The sequence below is a fragment of the Protopterus annectens genome, chromosome 13.part0 (assembly GCF_019279795.1).
Source record: "Protopterus annectens isolate FY-2018-M chromosome 13.part0, PAN1.0, whole genome shotgun sequence".
Lineage (NCBI taxonomy): Eukaryota > Metazoa > Chordata > Ceratodontiformes > Protopteridae > Protopterus > Protopterus annectens.
The window spans coordinates 977,295,493-977,319,459 of NC_056747.1; the positions used below are offsets into that span (position 1 = coordinate 977,295,493).

Here is a 23,967-nt window from a genome sequence, read left to right on the forward strand (position 1 = left end):
ATACACACAACCACACCACTAACTATCCACCCTAACTAAAAACTAAGGTCCACACACTAGTCTACTCCCTAACACAACCCTAACCCTAACCCCAACCTAACTCTACTTCTAACCTAACTAACACTACTTAACCCCTAACCTCCACTACCACCCCTAACCCCTCTAACCCAAACTAACTCACTACTGCTAACTACCTTAACTCTTACCCCTAACCATACTACTTACAACTTACTTAAACTGCCCTAACCCTAACACTTAACCGCCCCTAACCCAAACTATTCCTAACCCTAACCTAACTAACTGACCCCCCCTACCCTACAGACCGCCCACTGAGACACTACTGCCAACTTCGCACACCCACAACTTGTACACTTACACATCCTTTCCCCATTCCCTTTCCCCCTCCGGGTTCGTGTTTCTTTTTCATTCTGTTTCATCAAATGTTTCCTTCTCATTTGAGTCTTCTCTCCTCTCGACGTTATAACCTCCTCTGTCCATATATATATATATATATATATATATATATATATATATATATATATATATATATATATATATATATTTGTATCTAGTGTTATAAGGTGAGGATATTGCATACAGAAAAATATAAACTGCTGGTTTTGCTGAGGTGTTAGACATTTACTTTTGGCTGATTATTTTTTTAAGCAGTTAATTATGTAGCTTTCTCTCATGAAGTACTGACATCTTTCTGTATTCAGAATCAACAGCGATGCTCAAGAAAGAATGAATGTAAATGGTTTATATAAAGATCCTTACAGATACATCTTTTTCCAGTATTTTCAAGACTAAGTGATTTGAAAATAATAATATGGACTGGACTGCCCTACTTGCTGAAATGCTGCAGTGCTGTGGTGGCTACCTGAAAAAGGCCATGGTTTAGCACAGTCTGAACAACTTTTAGAGCTATGTAAATGGCCATCATTTCATCAATGCTACTATAGATCACAGTATCAAAGGCAGACTATCTTTCAGTCTTGTAAACAAGCTTCCTGAAACAGATTCAATGTGTATGTGATCAAAAATCTGTTCTAGTCTGTTGGAATGTTTAGGTTCATAGGTTCATGGTGTGTACTAGGCTAATGGCCCTGGAGCCTTTACAAGCCTAGCCCATAGGCTTACCCTGGCATCATGCCACCCGACCTTAGTTTCCAGTGCCTCTGTTGAGTACAGCCACTGGAGTGATCCCCGGGGTGAATTTTCTATTTTCCATCCACTAATCAAGATTTCTCTTGAAGAGGGACAGTGAGGTACTCTGTTTGACATTTATGGGAAGTCTATTCCATAGCATGGGCAGTCTCTAGGTTATGAACCTGTCCCTCCAGCATGTTCCGTTGATTGTGGTAATGAGGTTGTGGTCTCTGGAGCGTGTGGTGCGGAGGGATTGGGATTTTTTTTAGATGTAGCATGTCTAACAGAGCTGGGTCAGACATGGCTTTGTAAGTCAAGCAGAGATTGACTCTAAGTAGGCGATATGAGACAGAGAATAGTTGGAGTTTTTTAAGTCTGTCCATATAGGACAGGTGTTTAAGGCCTAGGATCCTCTTTGTGAGGTACTTTTGCAGCCTCTCCAGTTGTTGCAGGTATCTAGTGAGGTACATGCCAAATGGGGCATTGTACTCGATGATTGGCCTAATGAGGGAAGAGTAGAGGGAGACAGTGACCTCTTTCTTTCTGGATGCAAAACCCTTAGTAATGAGATGTGCCACATAGATGGACTTTCTGACCACAGTGGCAGTGTAGTGGTCAAAAGAGAGGTTGCTGTCAACCTGTGTTCCCAGATCTCTTATAACACTTTCTGTGTACAGTAGACTACCACTGACGTGGTAGTTCATGGGAACTGGGTTTTTACCAAAGGGGATGATGACACATTTTTTGGCATTGAGCTTAAGGCCATGGTTCTGACACCATTCGTTGGTCTCAGTGAGGCCTTTCTGTAGGATGACAACATCACTTGGGGAGATAATAATGGCTCCCAACTTGCAATCGTCTGCCAACTTTGTCAGCCAGAGTCTCTTCATGTTAGCCTGGACTTCTGAGAAGTAGATACCAAACAGGAGAGGACCCAGGACCAATCCCTGTGGGACTCCACTTGTGACTGGTTGGCAGTCTGACTTGGAGTCAGCTACTTTCACACTGTGGGTTCTAGCTGTGAGCCAGTTTGAAACCCACCTAGTGATATAGGGGTCGATGGCTAGCTTAGTGAGTTTTTCTATGATTCCTGAGTGGGGAATAGTATCAAAGGCCTTGGCCAGATCAAGGTAGGCTGTATGAACTACATTGCCTTCATCCACAGCTCTGGTGACTGACTCAAAGAAGTCAACCAAGTTGAGCAGGCATGATCTACCTTTCACAAAACCAAACTGTGTGGGATCCAGAGTTTGGAGATTCCCTATATCCTTGTTTATTAGGTCCATGATGATGTGTTCTATAGCTTTGCATATCAGACTTGTCAGGCTAATGGGGCAATAGTTCCCAGGGTCTGTAGTCACTCCTCCTTTGTGGAGAGGGATGACTATAGCAGTGTGCCATTCGGTAGGGACAAAGCCTGAGGTGAGGCAGTGAGTGAACAGAGCACACAGGTGAGGTGCCAGTTCACACTGTAGTTCATGTAGAACACAGCCAGGGATATTGTCAGGTCCCATGGAAGCTGTATTCTTGGTCTTGGACAGTGCTGTTTTAACCTGTGCAGCAGTAATACTGGGTACCTGGCAATCTACTGGTATTGTGATTGGTCCTTCGGGGGGGGTAAAGTTAGCACTGAATCTGTCCGCCAGTATATTAGCAATATCTGTTGGCTCAGTATAGGTGGCACCATTGTGCAGTAGCTCAGATCAAATTTGGATATTGCCATGGAGGTTCTTTACATAACTATAGAAGGCCTTGTGGTTGTGTTTACTATCTGCTGCAATTCTGTTTTCATAGCTAGCTTTAGAGGATTTGATGAGGGATCTCAACTTTTTGTTGAGGCTGATAAGGGGGCTTTTTCAGTCTTGGGACTTCACCTTATTACGCATCAGTTTCCTCCTTCTGTTGTAGAGTTTGTTTATGGCAGGGGTCCACCAGATTGGCTTCCTCTTTTTGGAGGAGAGCGTCTTGGTTCTATTGGGTATAGTGAGATCCATGCATTTGTGTACATGTTCGTACAGTGCACTAGTGTATGATTCAGCGGTTATGCAACTATTCTCCATTTGCATGTGTGCCGTGAAGTTAGCCACCTCTGTTCATAGGAGCCCAAAGTTAGTTTGGAGAAGTTTTTCATGGTGGTTACCTTTGCAGGGGGGGGTGTGTGTGTGGATTTTCAAGGTGATTAATTTGTGGTCGGCTCTAACCAGGGAGGAGTTGACTATTGGTGTAGAGCAACGGTCACCCATGTTAGTAATGACCAGGTCAAGGAAGTTGCTACTTCTAGTGGGGGTAAGAACGAGCTGGTCCAGGGCATTGGAATTATTGAATTCCAGGAAACTTTGGGCAAGTGTATTGGTACATGAGTATTTTTCCTAGTTAATGAAGGGGTAGTTGAAGTTGCCCAGTATAACAGTGTTAGGTTGGACCCTAATGATCTCCAGGGTGCTTAGGAACGTGGAGTGAGTGTGTTGGTACATGGTTGGGGACCTATAACAGGCTAAGACCTGAATCGCTGTCTTACCCAATGTTAGCTGCATCTGAAGTATCTCTGATGAGTTATGTTGGGCTACCAGTCTGGAGGTCTTCACATTGGTCCAAGTTCTGGGGCCGAAAGGTGTGGAATGAGTTATAGCCTGGTAGTGCAGGGGTGCTTTCTGCTGCCTTGAACCAGGTCTCTGTTACAGCACAAGTGCTGATGTTCTCCATTTTAAGGAGTGCTTTGAGCGAGTGCATTTTGAGATTTAGACTTCTAGCATTGAACAGGAGATTGCATTTGTTTGTAGCTGTTATGGTGGCAATTTGGTCTTTAGAACACCGCCTAAAAAAGGCACTATAAGGGTGGCAAGAGCCTTGGCCAGTATCCAGAAGCCCAGGGGTGATAGATGCAGGCCATCTCTGGCAAAGCAATGAGGTCTGTCGATCCATGTCATCCCAGGCAGACAGATAATGGATCCCCTTAGAATGACACCAGAAACTTAGACAGTTGTCGAAATCAATCATTTTCTGCTTGTACTGTGGTATCACTCTGGGCGATGGTGGGATGATGCTCATGCCTAGGGTCATACCTGCCTGGGCTACATAATCCGAGAGCTCCTCCATGTCTCTTTTCATGTAGTCCAGGGAGGTACATCTCAGGTCATTCACACCCACATGTACAATAGCAGAGTCATATTTGTACCTGCTGTTGAGGGACCGCAGTGCGTATGTTATGTGGTGGATCCTGGCACCTGACAGGCAGCTGACTGTTGCTTTCTCCTTATTCAACCTACTGAGTGGGATATCAGTGTGCCTCACTATCGAGTCACCTATGACTAGTGTGCTGGGCATGCTGTTTTGCCTTAGGGGCTTTGGTTGAGTGGCACACTGTTTAGTAGAGTTATATGTCTCATGATTAGTGTTATGTTGTGGTGATCGAGTGCATTTCTGCCTTGGAGGTCTCTGCTGTTTGGGTATATTTTTATTGAGAGCCTCCATGAAAGTGGGTGTGTGGTTTGTGTTTTTATGTGAAGGCAGTGCTGGTGTGTATTCTGGAGGGCTATGTGTTCTATGTGGTGTGGTGCAAGTGTTGACCTTCTCCTCTTGACCAGCTATTCTGGTCTTGTCAGGAGAGTGCATGACTTCCAATTTGGATATATAAGTGCATCTCTCACAAGTCTGAGTGTTGGGAGGTAAGACGAGGGGGTTGTTGGTGTACATGAGGCAGTTGCTACATTGCCTCAGAATGCCCAGGTTCATCAGGTTAATAGGAGAAAGCACAGGGAACTTGCCTTTAGACATGCCTGGAGGGGTGGGCAGCACTGAAGCTGTTTCCTTATAGAACATTTAGTGCTGGTAGCACTTTTGTGTGCTACAATAATTGCTACAAGAAGTCTGGTAAAGTGCTAGACTAATAATCTAGTAAAAGTGCAGGAGAGGAGAAAACTAGCAGATCTAAGGGAAAAAATTGAATAGCAGACTTTGGCACCATTCAGAAGCTTACAAACAGTCCTGAATAGAGCAAATCTGTATCTGGACTAGACTAGTTACAGGAAAGGTGGGAAACAAGCACAAGAAGGACTTTTAAACCAGAAAGTTGAAAGATATGGAAAAACTGCCCAAACGGCCAATAAACTACAAATTCTGTGCCAGAAACTACTCCTCTTGTGGTAGATAGGCTACCTAGTGCTTACCACTCCCACTGACATGCTAGAAGGCTTCCCTCCAACACAGAGAGGCTTGGGGGGCTCAGAAGCTTACAAACAGTCTTGGATACAGCAAATCTGTATCTGGACTAGACTAGTTATAGGAAAGGTGGGAAACAAGTGCAAATGCGGGCTTTTAAACCTGAAAGTTGAAGGAGATGGAAAAAGTGCTCAAATGGCCAATAAACGTGCTCAAATGGCCAATAAACTACAATTTCTGGGCCAGAAACCACTCCTCTTGTGGTAGATAGGCTACCTAGTGCTTACCACTCCCACTGATAAGCTAGAAGGCTTCCCTCAACATAGAAAGGCTTGGGGGGCTAAGAAGCTTACAAACAGTCCTGGATACAGCAAATCTGTATCTGGACTAGAATAGTTACAGGAAAGGCAGGAAACAGGCTTAAAATTAATATTTGTTTTGTTACAGAAAAGCAACCAAAATAGCACTAAAAACAATTCAAGCGCAGTGCAAGCTAGCACACTTGAGTGTGTAGCAGTATTAAAGCCATTTATTCAAACTGTATTCTGAACTGAATTCAATTATTGTTTAATTCAACTCTGAACAGTTAAAAAATTGCCAAAAATATACTTAGCTGAGAAGCAGACTTAGTCAAAACACAAATTAAGGTGGAAAGGGAGAAAGGAGAAACAGAAGATAATTCAAGGTTAAGGGCCTAAGTGGTTGGCCTACTCAAATGTTCTCTCTGTATTAGGTAGAATGAGCTAATGACACTAGACTGGGATAGAGATGGGATAGAACTGAACAGATGGGACTGGTAGGAGTGTCTGAAATCAAAATATGATCTCACTGTACTCGGTTGAGTGAGCAAATGAGATGGACCCAGAAGGAGTGTTCAAACACAATTTTACAGGAGGGGTGGGCAATTCCAAAGCTGCCAAGATTAACACCACAACAAGAACAAGGAGAGAGGGCGAGTAACTAACTGCAGAGAGACAGAAAGACCACAATATTTAGTGAAACAAATAAACAGAAAAATAAAATGCAGTACTATCTTTTAACACTGCAAGTGTGTACTTACCTCAGCTTGTAATACAGTTGATGTAGGTATATAGCAGCTAACCAAACAGCTCAAATATTCAGCAGAAATAAATTCACAGATAAGTGACTAAGACTTATAAGCACAGAGAAACCCTCTAGGCTAAGAGTTCAATACCGAATATCAATGAAGTGAGAACAATAACCCCCACTTACTGCAGAGAGTCAGAGAGATCACAATATTCAGTGAAGCAAATAAATAAAGAGAAAAATAAAATGCAGTACTATCTTTAACAAAATATTCAATTAAACAAATAAATAAACAGGAAAAATAAAATGCAGTACTTATCTCAGCTTGTAATACAGTTTGTTAAACATTTAAGCAGAATATGTGCAATGCGCCATCTTAAATCCAGGATTACAGGAGAGATTAATTTGAGAGTGTGTGGATTTTTCACATTCATTTTTATTGCTTGTGTGATGACTGGTCCACTCATAATGAACAGCACTAACAGCAACTGCAGTTGTTAGTACTGTGATAGGTGGAGGTATGCCATTTGATGTGGGTGGTCGTATTTGGTAAATCTTTGCATGTAGGCAACAGGAGTAAAGCAGTGGGGAGTTTTATGCTATTTTAAATGCACAACAATTTAGCTTGGGGCAAAAACAATAAATTAAATCCACAGCCAGTAGACTTTGGACTCCCTTCTATTATCTGACCTGTGTGCGCAGTTTGACAATAGGGCCCCTGAAGAAAAAGGCTGCAGATTGGTAGTAGAAACAGTTTTGCCAAATATGTGAGTCTATCCTTTCTCTATAGTTGTCCAATCTAGGAGTTAGTGTAGTTAAGTAAGTAGGGTTTACCACTTGCAAAATTGTGAAAAGCTGGCACAGAGTTTGCCTGCAAGTGCTATTAGCCCAGATAATAGTTGAGAAGAAGCTAGAGATAAGAATGAGTTAAAAAGGGTATTCCTATGGCGAAAGAACATGACATGGCCCCAAGAAAGGTGATTTGGACAGCTCTATGAAGTTGAAAGTCTTGGAAACATTAGTAAAATTATTACAGGCTATGTACAAAGACCTAATGACACGTGTATAAATAGTGTTCAGACTCACAGAAGGATTCCCAGCGGGAGTGGATGCACATCAAAGTTCAGCGGTGTGCCCAATTCTGTTTATTCTAGTGATGCACTAGTTTAGCAAATGGGTCAGAGGAGACAGAACAACAAAGATGATGTATGTAGATGATGTGACATTACAGGGAGACTCTGAACAAGAGGTTCAGCAAATGATAGGGGGTATTGAATTCAAAGCTGAAGGTACACACGGAATGAAAGTGAGTACACATAAAACAGTTGTAATGGCAGCAAAAGGGGAAAAGCAGATGAAACTGAGAACTGAGTTAGATGGGAAAATAGTGAAACAGGTTAAAAGGTTCAGGTATTCCGGTCAAAGCTAGAATCAGAAGGACTGCAGCCAGCTGGCACAGTGTCAGAGGAAGTGTATGACAGAAGGATGCCAAAAAAGCTGAAATGTAAGCTGCACAATCAGTGGTGTGACTAGTGCTATATGGTACAGAAACCTGGGCAGTGACATCAGACCAGTTATGGAAGGTAAAGGTGATGGAGGTGAAGTGCCTGAGATGGGTGGCAGGATGCATATTGAAGGACAGACAACAAAATGAGGCTATCAGAGCAGAAGCTGAAGCAGCTGCATTTGCAGAGAATATCAAAAATAACAAATTATGGTGGTTTGGGCACATGTGTATGAAAAAGAAGACAATCTGGTGAAGAAGATTTGAGACAGACAAGAATTCAAGAGGAAGTGAGATGGATGGATTGTGTGAGAAAAGACCTGTGACAGCCGGGCATTACTGCTGAAGAAGGTAGGAGAGTGGCACTGAATTGAGAAAAATTGTGACAGTGGCACAACACTTTGACTCCATGTAAAAAAATGGGAAAAAGAGGGTTGATGATAATGATGATGATTTTTTGCTGTTATATACATTCATCCAGAAGACAATTTGGATTTAGATGACGAGATAGTAGAGCAAACCTGGATATTTCCATGATTACTGTCTTGCGTTATTGAAGTAATATCTCTTTTACTCAGTTTCATGTCAAATGCTATGTCATAATGCATGTCCATTACCAGTACTAACACAACCACAAACTTTTAGTTTGAAAATGAAAAATCCTTACCATTTTCAACATTTCCCTGAACTTTTATTTTGAAAATGAAAAAGTTCCCTTGTTAGGAAATGAAAATGCTTACTATATTCTATTTGCTTGTTTTATTCTGTTTTAATCATCTCCATTGTGGAATTTTTTTTATGTTATTCTGAAAATGATATGATGCCTTTCTTTACCTCTTTGCTATTAATTTGACATTTTAGCACAGAAACCTGACCTGCTGCTCTTCTATCCCCAGTGACCAAAAACACACTTTTACCAAAACTCAAGCTTTGATCACTAAACTAATGCCTTTTGGCTTTTCCTGGTTAAGGGTCGCCACAGTGGAACTCTGGTCTGCTAATGATTGGCAGTGGAGTTTTACGATGCCGAGTTGCCAGCCCGATGACCAACCTTCAAAGAAGGCACACCCATGCACACACGCACCTACCTACATGTCTTTAAACATCACTCGACCATGGGGAGGACATGAAGACTCTACACAGAAGGTGCTCCAGCCGAGAATCAAATGGGAGAACCTCTTGCTGTGAGGCAATAACGCTAACCGCTATACCACTGTGGCCTCTGACATGTTGAAAGACAGCAAATTAGATAAACTTCTATTAACCACTCAGAAAATTCAAACAAATAACTAAAATAATCTTTTAAGCTCAACATTCAGTTGCTATTAAAGTACAAATCCAATTTAAATAAAGATTCAGTTAATGCAAGTAGATTAATAGCGTAACTTGCACTTCAGCAATGTTATTCTTATAAAATTAGCATTTGTATTTCATTACCACCTTAAAAGCGTATTTTGTGTGTGTGTGTGTATATGTGTGTGTGTGTGTGTGTGTGTGTGTGTGTGTGTATATATATATATATATATATATATATATATATATATATATATATATATATGTATACAAACACACACACACACACACATATATATATATATATATATATATATATATATATATATATATATATAAATACAGTTATACTACACTACATAGCATACACACTAGCACACTTCACCTACACACACACACTTCACACACACACTAACACACACACACACACACACACACACACATATATATATATATATATATATATATATACGGTTTTATTTTAAAATGTAAAATTTTAAATAGTTCTGAAAACACCACTGGAGCAGAAAATGGGCTGAAAATTTTTTACTTCACAGCTTGTAACTTGTACCTTGGCTTTTTGCCTTCAACGGATACAGTACATCAAACACAGCCACTTTTTTAAATACATATCAAAACCCTTAGCAACCAATTAATTTAATTCAAGCTAAATGAATCTAAATCGATTTAAAGTGGCAGCAACAGATTTTTTTCATATAAATATAAATGTATACACATTATGAAAAGCAATTTAAACTATAACTATTACATAAAGTATGTTTTAAACATTTTAAAATAATTAATAAAGTATTTAAATAACACATTTATCTATCCAAAATTATTTATCCAAACTGCTTTTCAAACTAAAAAGGTTTGCCTAATACACTAGATTAACCTCCAAATTGAGACCCCATAGGTGACAGTGTTCTATAATTTAAAATGAACTTACTTTCTAGTTCCAATAATTTCCTAACTGTACCCCCCCCACCCGTTGAATAAAGGCTGGGTAAAGACAGAAAAGAAAAAACAAGTAATGTGTCTTGTTTTTTTTTTTTCTTTCTTCATGCATATTAATGAAATGCTTTGCAACTGGACTTCTCATGTTTCTATTCCGGATGTCTTTCAAATGTTCCATGATCCTTACTTTAATGGCCCTCTTGGTTTGCCCAATGTACCACTTAATATCCGTGCACCCACAACCTATCGCATAAACTACACCACATGAGTGACAATTAAATCTGCCCTTACACACAAATCTTTTACCATTAATAAAACTTCCCGAAACAATTCTAACATGAGCACAAACTTTACAATGTCCACAAGCAAGCACACCAGAAAGTTCCTGTGGAGCACTAAAACACCCCATGTTTAAGAGTTCCTACAAGTTGGCATAATGCCTATAAGAAAATCTAATAAACTTAGGAAATTATGTCTCCACATTAACATCCTCACATACAACATGCCACAAATCCAAAATAATTTTTCTCATTTTTTTCAGAGAAACCAGAAAATTTAGATACAAAAAAGAGATCCTTTGCCTCAACTTCGCCTGACACATTATCACAATAACTAGTTCTCATGTCTTTAGTTCCATATATTCCTTTTAAAACTATATCCAAGGCATGTTTCAAAACCTTTTCACTATACCCACTTGCACAGAGCCTCTTTTTAGCTTCGAAAAGAAATTCCATCTTACAACCGTCTTTAGAGGTATTTGGGGCAATGAGCTTAAATTCACCCATAGGCAAGGAATTAAGCAAATGGGAAGGATGCATGCTATCTGCATGCAAAAAATTGTTCACAGCAGTTGCTTTCCTATGAGGCCTAAAATGAATGCTCTTGTTCGAATCCACATAAAGTTCAACATCCAAAAATTCAATTTTAGATTCACATTTTACCATGGAAAAAGTAAGATTGTGCTTGCTAGAATATAAATAAAAAAAAAAAAACATTTCAAACTCCTGTGGATCCCCCTTACACAAAAAAATAAGATTATCAATGTATCTCCTGAACAACACAACATGATCTTTATAACATTTTGTACTATAAATTAATTTTTTCTCAAAGAAACCCATATAAAGAATAGCATAAGTAGGAGCATATGATGCCCCCATTGCCGTTCCCTTAATCTGAAGAAAAATGTCATTTTCAAACTTAAAATAATTGTGTGTCAGGCAAAATTCCAACAACCTCACCACAAATGCTGTTTTAGGGCCCTCGCCCATAATGGTCCAAACAGCTTCCAACCCCCACTTCAACTGAATATTTGTATATAAAGAATTCACATCGACCACCACCCAGTAATATTCATCACACCAGAAGAATTGCTTGACCTCTTTACATAACTCCTCAGTATTTGTCACATGTGCAGAAATCTTTTTTCAAAAATTTCTTTAGCAAAGAATCCAAAAATATCCCTACATTTTGTAAATAAGAACGCACCCCCTAAACAATAGGTTTCCCCTGGGGGGTTTAACAAATCCTTATGTACTTTTGGCAATGCATAAAAGGATCACATGGTTTCTCAATGTATAACTTTTTAACATTATCCCTACTTAAGAAACCCAACCTCTCCCCTCGTTCCAAAATTTCAAACAATTGTTCATTAAAGTCATGTAAAGGATTAAAGTCCAATTTCACATAGTCCTCTTGCATCAAAAAAGACTATAACCATCTCATTATAGCCCTTGACATGACCACCTAATTACCACCTTTATCTGCCTGTTTAAACATAAAAATTGACAGATGATTCCTAAGTGTGTTTCACATATCCCATTCATTCTTAGAAATGTTATAGTGGTTCACCCTTTTAATACAAGACTTTTTAGTTTGAAAAGCAGTTTGGATAAATAAATTTGGATAGATAAATTTATTTGAATTCTTTATTAATTATTTAAAAATGTTTAAAACATACTTTATGTAATAGTTACAGTTTAAATGTTTTTTCATGATATATATAAATTTGTATTTATATGAAAAAATGTGGTACTTTTGCTTTAAATCAATTTAGATTAATTTAGATTGAATTAAATGAATTGGTTGTTAAGGATTTTGATATGTATTTAAAAAAAAGTGGCTGTGTTTGCTGTACTGTATCCGTTGAAGGAGAAAAGCCGAGGTACCAGTTACGAGCTGTGAAGTAAAGAATTTTCAGCCCATTTTCTGCTTCAGTGGTGTTTTTTCAGTGTAGAACTAATAGTCTCCAGGAAAAGCCAAAAGAAGAAGAACTAATAGTATCCTGTACATGTTGTTCAAGGAAGATGCCACTTTGGGTATTGGATAAACTTGGCATTCAGATTTATGCCAATATATATATATATATATATATATATATATATATTTAATTATTTTTTATTCCATTATACTATTTACCATCCTGCATCACTGTTACAGAAATCATTTACTTTCTAATTTGTTACCACTTACTATTCCATCTAGGACTGCAGGCTTAGATCTGGCAAGGCAGCTGTTCATCTCAATTAAAATTTGTTTCGTGCAATCTTCCTGTTTATCTTCAAATATGTGGAGCAGCAATGAAGCTGCATAACAGACTGGGGAGAAGCAGAAAAGATTTCCTTATTAATACCATAAAGACATACTATAGATGATATTACAATTGATAGCATGAGCAACAGCAGTGCTTCAATAATGTCATCACTTTTTCTCATCTTCATAATTTGTTAATTAGTAGCTAAATATCTTCCTGCTTTTGTGGTTAACAAGTGCTTTGTGATATAGGAACTGCCCTTGGTGTGTGTATGCGCATGTGTGTGTGTGTGTGTGTGTGTGTGTGTGTGTGTGTGTGTGTGTATGTGTGTTTGTGAGTACGTGCACATGTGTACATATACGTGTGTGTGTGTGTGTGTGTGTGTGTGTGTGTGTGTGTGTATGTATGTGTGTGCATGCATATGTATGTCTGAGTGTATGCATTTTGTATACATTTGTTCACGTGTGGTGTGTGTGTGACTGTGAGTATGTGTGCATATGTGCATGCACACACGAGTGTGTATGCAGATGTAAGTGTACATGGCACACACACAAACATGGTATGCATGTGCATGTGTCTGTGTATGTATGCGCATGTGAATTTGAGCACATGCATGAGTGCATGTGTACTCATATGCTTGCATATCTCCATGTGTTTATGCATACAAGTGTGTGTGTGTGTGTGTGTGTGTGTGTGTGTGTGTGTATGTGTGTGTTTCTATTATATATATATATATATATATATATATATATATATATATATTTTTTTTTTAGCACATACACACACACACACATATAGATATATATATATATATATATATATATATATATATATATGGGTTCACTACGAAATTTCGAAATACCAAAATCTTGAATTTCAGAACACCGAGTTCAGAATCTCGAGATCTTGGAATCTTGAAATTGTAACACCCCACCTCGAAACACCACCCAACACAGTAAAACATGTCTGCAGGGGGGCAAGCCCCTGGCCTGCACCCCCGCACAACTTAAATATACCAACTCCGAGATCGCACTACAGTGAGGACAAGGGAAATCTCCCAGTCTGCGCTGTATGCCAGTCTCCGTTCGGGATTTTGAAGTTTTGAAACTTTGAACATATGATCTTCGATCATATGAAATTCAAAGTTTTGAGCTTTGATATTCTGAATGGAACCCACATATATATATATATATATATATATATATATATATATATATATATATATATATATATATATTTTTTTTTAAATGATAGATCCCAGACAAAGGGTGTGATAACACATACTAACAAAGTAATGTAATCAAGAAAATGTAATAAAAGTGTACTAACAAAGTGGATTTAATCAAATATGGCCTATTTTAAAAGTTTTCTTATCAAAGCACAGGTAATTAAAATCTGAGAAAGAATAGTACTTGAGACTGAATTGCTTCTGATCCTATCTACTGACTTAGAAATGGAATTACTTGGGTGATGATCACTCATAGTGCAGCATATTTGTTCACTGAGTTTTTCATCACTGTGAATTTGTTTTTTTGGATAGTTTTAGATGTTGCATATTAGTTCACACATTTTGATACATAGAAATACACACACCAACATACACACACATGTTTAGGATGTTGCTGTGTGTGTGTGTGTGTGTGTGTATACACACACACACACACACACACACACACACACACACACACACACACACACACATGCACATTTTGGATGTTGGCAGGTATTAATGAACACACACACACTTGTGCACATGCACACTCAAAAGAGACAGCACACACACACACACACACACACACACACACACACACACACACACACACACACACACACACACACACACACATGTGCACACACAAATATAATAATTGGTGATCTAAACTATACAACTATAGAGTGGGAAATGTATATCTCCACTAGTGCCCAAGCTTAGAGATTCCTGGACTTTGCCAATACAAACACCAAGAGACAACTAGTCAGAGTAACCGTTATAAGGAATTACATCTGGGATTGTGTCCTTATTATACCCTCCAAGTGCTGCCCCTTCCCATTTAATACCTGCATAGGTTTTAGCTGATGCTACCTACAGCAATAAAACTAATTTATTTTCAAGAGCTTGATTATATTCTTAAAAAAGGAATATCCCATTTTATCAGTTTCCATTTGTCTAACTGCTATTCATTGACTTTTATGTTTTGAATTGTCATTCTGTCAGCTGGATCACTTTATCCTTGCAGTTTTCAGCAAAATGGCTTTGCTCTGTTTATTTGTTTCCTGTATTATGCTAAAGACTTTATTGGTTTTTGTTATTGAGTTTGTTGTGCTCCTTTTTCTAAGATTGTGATTGTATCCGTAAGCTACAGGGCTTGGCGGTGTAGCTACTTGTTAGTTTATGCTGTGCCATGCAATGAGGTTTTGATAGGGTGGGTTCACCAAATTGGGTAGTCAGTGAGGTGAAGTTTATGGAACTGAGCCTGACACCTTTAATGCAGCTGCGTACAGATCTATGTTGTAGACATCACTTAAAACAGTTAGAACTTCAATTTCAGCTTTGAGTTTATTAAAGAACTTAAAGAACCTTAGAATTGTACATACAATAATAAAAGCTAAAGAATAAAATACAGTACATCAATATTAAATCATAAGAAAGAAGGTAACGTACAAAATAATTGTGCAGGAGTAAGCAATGTGTTTGACTTGGTGAAGGAAACGAGATCACGAGAAAGGTGATGTTGCATTTAATTACAGGCGAAGAATCAATGACTATGTTCCATAGATAATCACTGCTCTCAAGGTTATTGAAAATTACAGAAGAAGAAATAATAGTAGAACAAGCAGATAAAATTAATAACACAGTCTGATTTACATTTGAACCCGAGTGATAAAGAAAATGTACAAGGCAAGGAACTGCCAGAATACGAGACAAGATAGATTCCTGCATAAGAGCATTAATCAGAGTGAAGCAGTTCAGTAAGGTTGGTTGTCACTGGCTAGAGTTGGAGATCTTACAGATGGAAAGGCTGCATTAGTAATGTGATAAAAAAAAACATCATCAGGACTGACGCATGTATTGATAAGTACCTATAGCAGAACAACCTGTAAGTTAATGTTTCTGTCCATTCATATTTTGTGTAAGCAGTAACATATTAAAACAAGCCCAGACTAACCAGATCCCAAACAGGCTTCAGTTTACTGACAAAAGTCAAAATTAAGCCATTAGTTACAAAGACGCAGGAAATCACAGGATACATCAGGAGTATCCAGCAACAATTCACAAAAGTATGATGAAGAAAGGTGATCAGCTGCTCCAATAACAGACATTTAAAAAAACACTGCTCATTCTGATGCTAGACATATAGTTGCAAAGTTCCAAGCTGTACAGTCAGTGACAGAAGCAGCCACATCATGTCTGCAAAGTGACAAGCTATAGTAGAAAGATACAAGATCAGGGAAAACAGAGGTCAATTTATGTGCTTCGTAGCTGCAGTTAAAAACTCATAGAATTTAAAAATTGAATATTCCTGCCAAAACAATCCTTACAGAAATTATAGGCAGAAGATTATCCAACAGAACATTTACAGACCACACATTAAACATAAGCAGCTGCCAAACACTTCAGATTATAATCACAGCAGAAATAATGGATGATGGTCAGACAGTGATTGTTACTGTGAAATTCTACACCTTAATCATGCCCACTAAAGTTGTATTTTTCTGAAGAATGAACCAGGTTGGAATTTTGTACACTCTGCAATACTATGGTTTTATTTAAAGTCAAGTGGAATAATCAACTCATGAATAACTTGACAGCAGTCTTTCCCTTTATATTTCTCACTCCTACATGTTACAGGGCAGAAATCTTTTATTGCATCTTATAACAATATGCAAATGGGTTTTATACAACTTTAATTTAAAAACAATTGGAAACATTTTTTTATTTCTTTATTTTATTTATTATTTATTAACTGGGTTAGTGATTTACTCTAAAGTGGACCTGGGTCATCTTGCAAAAAATTACAGAGAAAATAGAGTTAGACAGTACAACTGCTTATTACAAGAACAAAAACAACAATAATTAGCACATAAGTAACACTGACAATAAAACTGATGCATTGGTTAATGGATTAATACAGAGTCATATATTTCTACAGTGTCCAGATTACAGAGTATAGATTATAGAGTACAGATTAAGTGAGAATTATACAATCACTTAGTCTTCTGGTTGCAGTGAACACAAGGAAACATTAGGCAGTGGTGGTTTAAGTGTACCTTGGTCCTTGGCGATTTTCATTCTATGGGCCCCCTCCCACCATGCTGTTTTTAGGATCATGTATTTATACAATATTTTCAGTTTATCTTCCTGATTATTTTAGATGATATTTTATGTCTGGCAAAGCAGCATTGGTTTGAGCATTTACTTTAAATTGGATTAGTGTTGAACATTTTCTAGCAAGAAATAAAATGTACTAACCAACAATATCCCCAAATTACAGACTACTAGTGCATTTATAAGCAGAAAGAAAATGTCATTTAATGACTTTTCTAAATATGTGTAGAAGTTTTGCACCTGACCACCAATGGACACCTCTCTCTGGTATAATTTAGAAAAGAGCAGTTGTGGTAGTCACTTGGCAAAGAAAACTTAAGCCATACAGGAATGCCTAAGTCTGTTTGGCTAGGTATTGACAGATATGTCTGATATAGCAGTATATCAGGGTCTATATCATATATTCGAAATTCCAAAATGTCGAACACCATATGTTTGAACTTGAAATTTCGAATATTGAAAACATCGAATGTCTCAAATAGTGTATTTTTTCCCAGGGAAAACATTTGCTGTTCTGAGAAACATACACACAAAACAAACACACCAAAATAAATAAACCACACAAATACAGCTAATAAAACCCAACCCTTCACTAAACCACACATACATTACTAACTATCCACTTACCGTAACCCGCACCCTAACCCTAAGGTCTGTAACTATCGCACACATACCTTACAAAACTACACACAAACAAAGCAATAAATACACACACATACAGTTAACAAAACCCAACCCTACACTACACCATACATACATTACTAACTATCCACTTACCTTAACCCGCACCTTAACCCTAAGGTCCATAACTCTCACACCACAGTGGAGGAAATAGCAAACTCCGATGACAGCCCACCGATTTCTTTCCCTGGGAAAGAAATCAATGTTCCGTCAGTTCGCTCTTCTGAGATTTCGAACATTTCAGTTCGATTAAATTAAATTCGGCATTTTCAACATTCGAAATGCTGATAGGAACCCGTATTTAAGAGCTGTATAAATTTCTGCATCACTTGATAAGGTTTCTGATCAGATTTGTATAAATTTACACATCACTTGCTAAGGTTTCTGAATTTCTCAGTATGAGATATAAGAATGTAGAAAGTTCGTTTACCAGGATAACAATCAGCCATGAACATGCCTTCAGCATAAATTACACATCTCACCATTTCTTAAAACCTTTACTCAGCTAATCAAGGATTCCCCTCCTTTTCCTCCTCTCCTCTCTATATTTTGTCATTCCCATGATTATAGTCTTAATGAGATGCATGATTTATCTAGCCTTTCCTACTGCTGGAAAAAAAAAAAAAAAACAAAAAAAAAAACAAACAAAACAAAACAAAAAACTTTTATCTACTGTGCTTTCAAGGAATTTCTAGAAAATCTTGTTCTATTCTTCTCTTTCTGTAGGAAGTTGCCATAAATATAATGCTATCCTACTACGTAACACGCACAAATGTGTATCATTGTGTAGCTCCCACTGCTGAAATATTTGTACTCCCTAAATAACCTTCACGTAAGTAACCTGTTGAATAGTGCTTACCTGCTGTAAAGAGTAGAATGCTCTCTGTAACATTAAAACTATAATGCTCTTCATCTGCTTTCAGCCTTTGTTTCCAGGTGTACGTTTGCACACTTGTTTATAGTACTCATATTTTACATAATGACTTAGCTGTAGTATTTTTAATATCCTATGGTAGAGGTCATAAAGAAGAATGTGCCATTTATGGCAACTGATATATGCCAGTATTAATTAAATTAATGAAATTAATTCAGTAAAACAAATCTGACTTGCATTTATTCACTTGCTTTCCCTTGTAAGAGTTGTAATGGAAATAGACTTCATAGGGCAGACAACTTCTATGTCTCCATCTACAGATTCCAGCACACCATAACAGATGTACAAACATTCTAAAGCCATTTGAATAATCACACTTTTACAAGCTGTTTAAAGTGCATTGCTGTAGCTGTATATTGAAGTTTGTTTGTGGTAGCATTTTGTATCTTTTTAAGTTTGTTTGTGGTAACATTTCTCTCTGGACACTCCTTTACTGTGCTTTTATATTAGGAGGACTGGGATTATTCACCTAGTGGCAGTAGGTGTTTACCTAGTCTATCTGAGCTGGGAAGCACATAAAAGGGCTCTAAGTATTTTTTTTTGCACTTCTCTTATATACTGTGACTATACTTTAGCAGTTTAAAAACAATGTACTGTCTGCTGCTGATTTAAGTAGTTAATTGTACTGTACTACATTGTATCTATTAGTTGTAGGGCTGTTGTAGGTAGCTTGTGTGGTCTTGTTACACAAGGGGTCCAACCCAACTATTCTATACTAAGAATGTGTTTTTCTGCATTCTTGTGACAAAAGTATGCTGATCTAACCTGTCTGAGTTAATGAAAGGCTTATTATGTGCTTTGTTGATTGGTAGTTAGCTTACAACTTGTTTTTCTTTGTTCGTATTTAAGCCTTGCGTATGCGAGATGCTGCTGTTCGCACAACAGTTGTTAGCAGTGGCCTGTGTAGACACAAAAGCCTAGAAGTTCAGTTTTTCTCTAAATAGCAGTCAGTGGAACCCTTCCAAGCTTTTCTGCTGCTCTAGGAGAAACTCAGTTGTACACTGAGCATCATTGCCTTATTGATCAACCTTAGCCTACACAAAGTATAGGTCCTGCTTGTAGTCTCAGTGCTACGAGCACAGTCCTGTCAAATTAACCCATTCCTTTCCCAAACAAAACATACAGTAAGAGCCTGCTATCATAGATGGACAGTTTTCCATCATCTCTCTGGCCAGCCTTATAGACATGGGCATCCTGAGGCAATGTAGCAATTTTCTCATGCATAATGACAACCACTTACTCCTAAACCAAACAAATACTGTATGTGAGAGATGTAGTTACACTATGAAACTGGAGGCAAGACTCTCACATGAGGACAAATAGAATGCCAAAGAGGTTGTCAGCACACATGCACTTCCCACACTAACTAAGGACACTACACATAAACCCACATATGCAGAGGTACTCACTAGTAACTTACCAAAAGATCGGGGGCCTTCCAAATGGAAACCACTTACACACATAATGCAAAAATCAACCACAACATATAATAACACAGACACCAGTGTCTCAAAAAAAATAAGCCTATAAGGCATAACACCACAAAACCTAAAGTACTGGTCATAGGTAACTCCATTGTGAGACACACAGATGTTCCTCTCGTGAGACTGGATAAGGAGCAGGTTATGGTTAGCTGCCTGTCAGGTGTCAGGATCCATCAATTCACTCAGCCATAGGTACCAGCATGACTCTGTCATAGTCCATGTGGGGGTGAGTGACTTGAGACATACCTGACTGTACTATATGAAGAGAGACTTGATTGAGCTCTCAGATTATATGTCACAGGCAGGTATAAGCCTAGCCTTAAGGAACATTTTACCTTCTCCAAAGATGATGCCAAAATACAAACAAAAAATTATTGACTTTAACAAGTGGCTTAGCTTCTGGTGTAAGTCCAAGGGGATCCAATATCTGTCAGCCTGGGAAGACATGGTTGACAGGCCATGCTGCTTTGCCAGAGATGGTCTGCATCTGTCTCCTCTAGGCTTTCAGATACTGACAAAGGCATTAGTCAACCCTATTGTGCCTTTTTTAGGCAGTGTCAAAATAACCAACCTCCCAGCATAACAAAATCTTCTCTAGATAAACTCAAGGTACTGCTGCTTAAGAAACTGCATGGGCTGGAAGCACTCCTCACTTTGGAAGGTGCTGACATCTGTGCAGTCACTGAGACATGGTTCAAAGCCATGGAAAGCACCCTGGTTGTGCAGGGCTACAATACCTGCCATACATTCAGACCACAAACTGAGCATGAAAGAACCAAAGAGGAGGCGTATCCATCTTCATTAAGGATAAGTACACCTTGAGACTGGTCAAACAGTAAGACTCTGTTGAGCTACTCCATGTCCAATCAACTATAAGCAAAGCCTCTACCACATCATAGCTAGCTATAGGTCTCCAACCATGAACCAGGAAAAGCATACTGCATACATGAATTTACTGGAGTCACTTATCAATACAGCCCAACACCTTACTCATGGGTGACTTTAATTATCTTACCATAGACTGGGAAACATACATGACCACAATCATTCTGGCACAGAGGTTCTTGGACTTTGTTAGTGCAAATGCCCTGGAACAGCTAGTAAGCACACTCACAAGAGGCTCAAATGTCCTGGACATAGTATTCACCAACATGGGAGGGCATTGTCCCCCCCCCATGTGATCTTCTCTCTGGTAAGATTGGACCATAAATAAGTCTCGTTTGATGTAATTATAAGCCCAGATACCCAATCAAGCTCAAAAATGCTTAAAAATTTGTCAAAGACAAATAACCTTCTACTAAGTAATGGTATAAGAAGTTTCAAAGCTCCTCAAACACAGATAACACAGACTCCTATGCAGAGGTGTCCACCAATGCCCTGTATAACCACTTAAACAGTTGTATAGAATCGACTGTACCTGACTGGATTAAAAACAGGTCTTGCCAAATAAACAAGCCATCCTGGTGGATCCCAAGTATAAACAGACTATGCAATGTCAGAAAGAAAATAATGTCCAAGAATAAGAGGGAACTGGCTCATCAGAGGACGAAATCCCTCTGTGGCTTAAACAAACACATTAAACATCTTGTCAAGTCCTCCAAAGCTAATTACAAAGCAGAAGTAGTCTCCCTAGCTAAGCATAATCACAAGGCATTCTTTACCTACATCCAAAATCTAAAAGGGAATACCCAGTTATTGTGGATGGCACCACCCATACTCGACCAGAGGTAATAGCCAAATTGCTAGCTGACAGATTTGGAGCAAACTTCACCCCCTGTTCCCTCCAGTCATTCCCTAAAGTATACCTGCCACTATTCCTCAGCCTTTTATCTTGAGAGAACAGATCATCTCTGGACTCTCCAATGCCAAAAACATTGCATCAATGGGAACAGACAATATATCAAGCTGCCTTTTAAACAACTTAAACCATGACCTAGCAGACCCACTTAGATCCCTGTTTAACCACATCCTGCAAATTGGCTACGTTCCAGCCAAATGGAGGACAGCAACAGTAATCCCTCTGTACAAATGCGGACCATCAAACAACCATGGGTATTATAGGCCCATAAGCTTGACTAGCATCATCTGCAAGTCCATGGAAAGAATCATTATGGACCTTATTAATAAGGACATACGCAATCTCCAAGCTCTTGACGCAACCCAATCTGGATTCATTAAAGATAAATCATGCCTGTTAAAAATGGTTGACTTATTCAAGAAACTCACCAAGGACCTGGATGAGGTAAAGGCAGGGCATACTGCCTACCTTGACCTAGCCAAGGTATTTGACACAATCCCTATGCAGGTATTACAGAGACATTCTCCCAATTGGGAATTAACCCCTATATTACCAGATGGGTAGCGAACTGGCTCACCTACAGGACACATTTATTTGTTTATTTATTTATTTGATATTTGTTTACTGGGGTGGTCTGACTGGTTCTACAGAACCCATTTTCAGCGGAGGCCCTGGAAGAAAAGCCCCACATACAATACAATACAAATACATTGTAGTCCAAAAACAATACAAGTGACAAGAGATTGCCCATGCTCTGGAATAGACTTCCCATACCTGTCAAGCAGAGCACCTCACTGACCCTCTTCAAGAGAAATCTTGATGAGTGGATGGGTAATAGAAAGTTCACCCCGGGGATCACTCCAGTGGTTCTTCTTGATAGAGGCACTGGGAACTAACGTCGGGCAGCACGATGCCAGGGGACTTCTATGGGGTAGGCTTGTAAAGGCTCCAGGGCCATTAGCCTAGTACACACCTATGAACCTATGAACATGAGGAATACTATACAAAACTAAGTTGGTAGAACATAAACTAGGTTAGAAGACATACTGCACATCTGGACAATTCTATAGAGTTATATCATTATAGAAAATTGTAGTCATTCTAACACCATATACATAGCCTATGAGTAGATAAAGTGTACAAAAGTAGTATTTAAGTAGTACAAAGTATGACATTGGTTGTTATAGTGCATGAAAAATAAAATTATGGTTTCAGGATATGGTATAGAAGCAGAGGAGTTAGGAGAGACATTAGGATTTTGTAGACCATGAAGGAGTGAGATGCGACTGAAGAAGAAGAAGAAAACGAAGCTAACATGGAAGGAGAGGAAGAGCTAAGCATTCGGCTGGATTTATACAGGACCAGAGCCATGTATCTTTGAGATAATTTTTTAAACAGGCTTTAAAGCGGGTTAGGCCAGTTATAGACCTGGTAGCAAGAGGTAGTGAATTCAATAGCTTACAGACAGAATATGAATACAGAGAGTGATCTGTTTTTTTTTTTGTGGGCTTTGAGATAGCTAAGAGATTTTTGGCTTCTGATCGTAGAGATCTGTTTGATATATAAGGTTTGGCTAAGTTGGCTAGTGCAGGGCAGGCAGTCGGCTTGGAAATAAGGTTGTGCAAAGTGGATAGCTGAATAAAAGCAGGTTGTTTGGGAAGTTCAAGCCAGTTTAGTGCTAGCAACAGTTTGATATACTGTCAAAGTGGGTGATTTCACATCTAACAAAAGACCAGTCACCAGTGGCATACCACAGAGTTCTGTGCTGGGCCCTTACTGATCAAATTTATTTTTCAGAAGTCCAGGCAAACTTGGATTGCCTGTGGCTGATCAAGTTCCCTGACGATTGCAAATTGGGAGCAATCACTGAGTCCCCCAACAATGTTAATATATTGCAGACAGGTTTAATGTAAACAAATGATTGGTGTCAAAGTCATGGATTAAAGCTGAATGCAAAAAATGCATTTTTATTCCCTTTGGGAAAGCTTATATTTGTGTAAATTACCTTATAGACACCACCCCCTCCAGGTGTAGATAGCAATCTGAACTTTGACCACCATGTATCCACAGTTGTAAGGAATTCCTTCTATGTTGCACATCTTATA

The 23,967-nt window shown here is 38.6% G+C and overlaps 1 protein-coding gene across 4 annotated transcripts in view; it reads right to left on the reverse strand.

Annotated features, from left to right (window-relative positions):
• LOC122787886 (junction plakoglobin-like) overlaps positions 1-23,967 on the reverse strand; it is an 803,785-nt gene that overhangs the window by 177,394 nt on the left and 602,424 nt on the right. For all 4 annotated transcript variants that reach the window (XM_044054804.1, XM_044054805.1, XM_044054806.1 and 1 more), the window contains one exon: positions 12,578-12,702. In XM_044054804.1, the coding sequence (XP_043910739.1) occupies positions 12,578-12,702 (125 nt within the window). The remainder of the gene's footprint in view (positions 1-12,577; positions 12,703-23,967) is intronic.